Below are 7218 nucleotides of genomic sequence, written 5' to 3' on the forward strand. Positions count from 1 at the left end.
AAATGATGTGTAATTTATTAAAGCCACATATGAAGTTTGAGAAAGTGTCAACATTTCCACTGCGGTGCTGTCTCAAAGTCAGTTTCTCCAAGTTTTTTATGGATTCTTGAAATATTGTAATGATATAATTTCATGCAGATTATGAAATGTTTATATTGATGTTTGTTTTGTCACTTCAAGCCTTTTCTGTAACGTGTATCTTCTCGTCTTCACTCCTGCAAGAAAATGTGTTTCGAAAATGCTGCGGCAAGTATTTTTCTGGGTTTTGTTATCCCAACATTTTTCACTTTGATCAAATTAAAATAGACATTTTCTTTTTCAAATGCATTGCTTTTGATACATTTTATTTGGTTGAGCACATGAGCAAGCACTATTTTAATTATTGGAAATGTTTTTTTTTAATGGAATCTTCACTACCTGTTGTGAATTTCACAAATATTGAAGTATTCGAATTCAATAATTCAGCCTTGAATAGACGCCTTGTTCCAATTGAGATACTCTCTTTGTTAGCCTGTACTTTTCTGCAAATCGTGGATGTTCTGAATCTCTGCACTTTCCTCAAAAAACACCCTGTATAGACTCTCCTCTGAGGAGCTCGTCTAAACAACTAAACACAGTGGCAGCAACAGCAGCAGCAGCAATCTGTCCTGATGTTGGGAGGCGTTCTGTGGCTGTTTTCACTTCAGATTCATTGTTGCCAGTTTCTGTTGTGTTCACATCATAATCGGTGCAGCTGGAGGTCGCCTTGCAGCACCTGACATGTGGAGATCAGAGAAATATGTAATCATGAACATCTAACATGTTCAGTGAGGAACAATGGTGTTTTGTTTTTTTTTTTTTCTTGAGCACAAAACAGCTCCTGTCTTTGAAAGTAAATGATTTAAATGATATAAATGGATTTGGAGACATTATTACTGCAGCGAGAGTGAAAGAGGAATGTTTACAGGACAGAGACGAGGCCCGCTGTGGTGTTTGGTTTGGAGACGGCGAAAAGACACGAGGCTGACCTGGAAGTGGCAGAAAAAAAAAGATTTCCTCTGGGAGAGAGCCCAACGGACAGGATTTACAATGACCGGATCAGAGGAGCAGCTTAGGTTGAGCACTTTAAAACCTAAAGCTATAGAGGCCAAGAAGAACCCAGAGAATGAGGACGGCTGGTGAAACAGCAGAGGGGGCTTAGATAAACGCAGACCCCTGAGGGGAAACGCCAGATGATACAAGGCCACTGCATATGAATCAGTTTGCTTGATTTTCTTAACTAAAGCATTAGCGTTTATCATGTCCACCACACGCTGTTCAGTACGTAGATTACATCTCTTTTACGAATTGGTTTGGGCAGCATGTCTTCCCCTCTGAATGGAAATGTGTGTTTAAGGACGGTTTTCTGGAGAAGCAGTTTATCATCTGCAATTATAGGTGGATGATTTCATTATATTCTCTCTCCACGGAGTAAGAGTTTGTGGTTTCAGTAAAGGAAAGGGGGGAACACTGGTCGAATGTGCAGGTACAGAAAATAATGGACTTCTGAAATGAAGCAAGACGGCAAGGTCAAACCGCTCAGTCCTCTTTTCTGGAAATCATATCTAACAGGGATTATATGCTCAAAGTGGAACGATACTACTGGTGCTCCTTCTTGTGTTGTTTACACCCACATACATACACATATACTATATATACACATACAGAGAGCTAGTGTCAGATTTACACCCGACCAAGAAACCCTGAACCTGTTTAACAACTGCTGGGGTAAAAGTCATGAGTTTATCCCTTCCTGAAACGCACCGTCCCCACCGGCAGCAGAGCAGGTTTAGGTTGACACACCGTCTATCAAGGGAAATTGTATTTTGCAAAAATCTAACTGAATAATTAATAATGAAAACTGGATGCCACTACTGCATCAAAGGAAAAAAAAAAACTTTTTACCTCTGAAGTACAACTTGACACATTTTCATTATCAATTTAATAAAGTCACTTGACACAACGACTTTCCCTCAACTCGTATTCTGCTGCTTTTGACAGAAATTATTGGCTAACAAAGAGAAATCAGATAAAACATTTCACTGAACGCTTCTTCTGCTGCTTTTTACAAGTCAGTCTGCTGGGTATTGATCGTTTTTACAAGATAGAGAAGAAGAGAGGAAATAGGCCAAATTGTAGAAGTTACTTAAAGAGACTCAGAGGACAAGTTCAGATATTTATTTAGAAAAAAAACAATATTATTCCAGCTCAATGAGATGATTCAATGTTACCCAGGTTCAAGTTTCAAATCATTTGAAATGATTAGCTGCCTGCTTATTTATTTCACTCAAACTGCAACAACAATGAATAGTTTGACTCAAAATCACACAAGCTGTGAGTAACTACTCATTATTTATTTCTGAATGAATTCTCAAACATGATGCTGTAGCTTCCTTAATGTTCAAACAAATGGATTCATTTTAATAACTGAACAATCAAAATGTCTTTAAAAGACGTGAAAACCCACACTTCACATTACAGGACAAACAGTCAATAAACCATCTTTTAAATGTGCTTCAGACGGTGTGTTTATCTCACACAGCAAGGTCTAAAATTACACATAAAACAAAGAAACAGCATTTCACTTCAGTTCAGTTTCATTTTGTCTTCACATTGGAAAGTTGTAGCACTAAGGACAAAAACTTCTTTCACAATAATAAGCCCGGCGGCCTCAGAGGTATTTCAAACATCGGAAACAAAATGTGTAACAGAAGCTTTCATGAAAAAAGAGAGAAATAGTTTTCTTATACACACCAGTGCAGTGACGTCTGCCACATCCTGTACATCCCGCCTATGGTCTGTTTTCATATCTTCGATCAGCACAATGTTCACATTTCAATCAAGCTGCATTCCGGTTTGATATGAAGTCTGTGTCAGTTTATTGGTTCGGTGCGTGTCGGTGTGTGTGTGACTGCAGATTTCACCCAAACCGGCAAAACGAGGTGCTACACATTTGTTAATTTGCACTCCGTACAAACCCTGTCCTCCTCTTTTGGAGTGTCCCTCCCCTCCGAGCTCCTGGACGCGCCGCTGAAAGGCCAGTGACATTTGCACACCGACAGGAACGCCGTCCTGTAGTTCTTGTTCATCCACCCGTACAGAATGGGATTGACGAAGGTGGAGCACATGGCCACGATGTGGAACGCGGTGAACAGCAGCTTGAAGTCCTTCATGGAAGGCAGGGAGCCGTCGATGTCCGCCGCCAGCTGGAAGGCGTGGAAGGGCAGCCAGCTGACGGCGAACACCACCACCATGGTCAGCAGCATCTTGGTGGTCTTCTTCCGGCGCTGGTGGCGGTCGTTTCGGCCGAGCGCCATGTGGGTCTTCAGCTTCTTCCAGATGCGGATGTACGCCACCGAGTTGATGGTCAGGGGCAGGACGTACTGCAGCAGCAGCATGGACATGCTGTAGATGCTGCCGTTCATGCTACTCTCCGGCCACTTCTCGGCGCAGACCTGGATGGACTCGTCCTCGGAGAGGTCGAAGGACCCGTACTCCCTGAAGATGGCCAGGGGGAGGGCCAGCAGGGAGCTGACGGCCCACGTGATGGCGATCACCAGCGCGCACATGTCTTTGGACATCTTGGTCTCCATGTGGTAGATGATGCTGCGGTGGCGGTCCAGCGCGATGACGTTGAGCGTGATGGTGGACACGTGCACGGCCATGCCCTGCGCGCAGGGCAGCAGGTAGCACAGCACCTGCCCGAACATCCACTCGCCGTACAGCGTGTAGACCAGCGTGAAGGGCAGGCACAGCATGTTCACCAGCAAGTCAGCCACGGCTAAGTTCACAATGAAGAAATTGGTCACAGTTTGGAGGTTTTTGAACTTGAACACCACATATATCACCAAGGAATTCCCGATGACCCCGAACAGGATGATCATGCTGTAAGCAAGGATGAGAATGACCTGAACTCCAACCAGCTTGGTGCTGTCCTCCAGCTTCAGGAAGCCGTCGTCGTTTATTGTTCCTGTTGATGAGCAGCAATTGGAGGACTTGACTTTAAGTTGAGGATTTTCCACTTGAGTCATGTTCATCTGATGCTCGGGATCCATTGTTGTCGGCCCCCATAAGTCAGTCTGCAAATGAAAAGAGAGAAAAGCTTGAGAAATGCACATTGTGACGCATGATGAAATAATTATTTTTTATCAAGTTGAACTCTGGAAAAATATCTTCCGTCAGAAAAGGATTTTCAAAGCTGTATTACTGTGATAAAGTGTCCTGATGTAGCCGAAGCTGTGGGATTTATGCTAAATTCATCACAAAACATCAATCAGATCTAAAGATAAATCAGCTATTTAGTATTACTACCGAGAGTGAAATTAATTCAGTGTTTATGTTTCATCTTTTTAACTGAGCATTAGTTCTGTAAGTGGTGACTCATGCCTCCACTCTTGAGTGGGGAAGTAAGTGGGGAAGTAAATGTTCTTTTTTCCAGATCTGTTGGTATCTCCAGAAGATGTGAGACATATCAACAAACTGTAATAGTATCTTATACACCAATAAACCTAAAGGGTCCTTAACAAAAGATAAAGTGTGGTTCTGTTGAGGTAAGAGGACTGATTCTCCTGCTGAGCTGGTGCAAAATGCTCATTTTATCTACAGAAACAATATTTAAATGTCAAGAAGAATACAGTAAAAGACAGAACATATACATCTTAAGAGAATTTTATAATGTCCAATTTCGAGAGCGACATGCTGAAGTGCATTATGTACAATTACTGTAAGTACAAGCATGCAGATGTGAGGAGACACTTATCAAATTAAATGAAATGAAATGACAGCAGTCAGGAAAACCTTTCTGCACCATCCTGAAGTCCTCACTGGATGGAAATACTACTTGAATTTCCCTCAGGGGTAATGAATTCTATCTATCTTCATGGTGTGATGGATTCTTAATTATGGAGTTCAGTTTGGAAATCACAATCAACCAGCCAACACTTCCAGTGTGCGCATCCCTGGATCTATCTGCTTGTCTTTTTTTTTTTCCATTAGTTTGTTGATACGTTTTCTGTCATCTTAAATTAAACTTCAAAGGATCTCCACGGAACAACCCACGCTCGTTGTGGCTTTTCACACCGACATATTATAATTAAGATGCACTTACCTCAGTGCCAAGTCTTTTTTTCTTTACATTCCTTTCATTGTGGCTGCAGAAAAGTTTATGAATGCTTCTTCTCTTTCCATGGGTATCCACCAGAAACAAAAAGAAGAAAAAAAAACTGCTTTTACTGGCCAAAATGCGCTGACTGAGTAATCTTCTTCTTTTTCTTAGGGGGAAGGAGAGGCGCGCGTAAAAGGAAGAGCGCAACAGGGACCCGCGCGCACTGCGTCCGCTGGCGCTTCGACTGCAGAGCTGCGCTGCGCTGCGGTTGGAGAGAAAGAGAGGAAACGCTTTTTCCACTGACACGCGTCCCTGTGGACCCGCATCACGCCTTTGTGCCTTATAGCGGCTCCATTTCCATGCACCTCGCCTCTGGACTGAGTCTAAATGTGCGTCACGGGTGGATTAAGTGGTGCTTTTGTCGTCCATCCTCGGTCAAAGACTTGTGTTAGGTTTGAGAATATTTTTATTAAGAGAATAAAATGTGTTAATATTGCTAAAATCAATGAGAGTGTGAGCATATCCTGCTGTTAAGCACCAGCTGTGTGAGCAACTGCAGGCAAACTCCAGGAAAATGTGATTTGGAGCTGTGACGGAGGGAAAGCCTTCAGCAGACCACCGAAAACAGAATTTCAACAAGCTGACATTCTGACTGAGATATTCTTGCTGCAGAAATCCCTTAATAAGAAGCAAACCACCAAATCTCCTTAATCAGAAGAACAAATAGATATCCTTACACACTTAATTTTGAATGTAAACCACTGGCTGGCAACTGATTATCTCTCATCCATAATTAATGATGAGCACAGAGTCATGAAGGGATGAATGTAACAGTCTCTGTTTTGGCCAAGAGGTCTTCCATGTAATTCTTGGGAGAGGAAGGAAATAAATGTTTTGATAATTGAAGGGTAAAGAGATCCAGACCGTCATTTCCTCCTCCTCCAGTCATTAACACAAATCATAATTACCTGAGCCATAATTTGGTCAAGGTGTGCCCGACTCTTCTCTGTGACTTAACCCTGAGGTGTTAAATATATGGCCTGTGGGCCAAAACCAGACCAGATCCATCAGGATGATCCCTCCTGCATAGTGTAAAACTGATACAGCTGTTTGTTACGAGAGGCAAAAATGTCTCAGTAAGAACAGCAGTCATGAAAACAAGCTCTTTTTGCAGTGAGGGGGGCACTGGAAAAAAAATCAGTTGCAGAAATTGTGTGATTTGAAAAGCAACTAACTTTTAACATTAGTCAAATCTGGTCACAGAGACTTTCAAATCTTTCGGCAGATTCAGACAGCCAAAAAACAAAGTTGTGTTGTTTTCTGCATTTTCATTTGCAAACAAATTGAGACAATATGTCCTGCAAATGGACTAAAAATATCTTTTTTTGTTAAAAATTTGAATTACATTTTGATATGTAAGTTTCAAACTATGTAAGATTTACATCAAATATATTGAAATACAAATTCTCCCGTCATTTTCCTGGTTTGACCCATCTAAGATCAAACTTGAGCTAAAAGGAGACCAACAGAAGCAGTTCTATGTTAATGGTTTTCAGTTTCCCCACGCAAGAAGAGCTCACCGCAACGTTTTTCTTTCTTGCAATGTTCAATTGATGACATCAAGATTTAGTTTTATTTTATTCATTGGAAAAAAATTATAAATATATAAAATAACAATAAAAATTATTTAATGCCATACAAATCAGAATTTGTCAAGCAATAACATGCATAGAGGTAAAAAGAAAATCCTCACATAAAATCATGTAAACTGGCGCTTTCTTTCCCTGTACCTCTATCTCATTTCCAAAGACCTCCCTTTGTGCAGTAATCCATTCTGAATTATGACCATGAGTGTCTACATTTGCACTATGGAGCTGGTTCTTGTCAAACCATTAAGCCTGTAATAATCTGATTACCACTGTTATAAACCAAGACACCATGCTGCTTTGACAAATTGAGTTACTGTCAAACAGCCTCTTCTGTTGAGTCCAATTTGCTCCCAGTGTAAGAATACAGATGTTAAAGCAATGAGAGAAACCAGGAAATCCTGAACCAGCGGCCATGTGGAGAGCTCTCTCAACGAAAGCAAACAATGA

General features: G+C 41.4%; 1 protein-coding gene across 1 annotated transcript; it reads right to left on the reverse strand.

Annotated features, from left to right (window-relative positions):
- Window positions 1–2963: 2963 nt before the first annotated feature.
- On the reverse strand, window positions 2964–4090 carry npy2r (neuropeptide Y receptor Y2). Its single transcript, XM_030094416.1, has one exon. It carries the CDS (start codon window positions 4071–4073, stop codon window positions 2964–2966), a length of 1110 nt encoding a protein of 369 aa, XP_029950276.1. The 5' UTR covers window positions 4074–4090.
- Between the last annotated feature and the right edge of the window lie 3128 nt (window positions 4091–7218).

The sequence above is a fragment of the Salarias fasciatus genome, chromosome 6 (assembly GCF_902148845.1).
Source record: "Salarias fasciatus chromosome 6, fSalaFa1.1, whole genome shotgun sequence".
Classification (NCBI taxonomy): domain Eukaryota; kingdom Metazoa; phylum Chordata; class Actinopteri; order Blenniiformes; family Blenniidae; genus Salarias; species Salarias fasciatus.

Bases quoted from the DNA above. Each gene is read 5' to 3' on its own strand.
- npy2r (XM_030094416.1), bottom strand. From the start codon at position 4,073: ATGGATCCCGAGCATCAGATGAACATGACTCAAGTGGAAAATCCTCAA.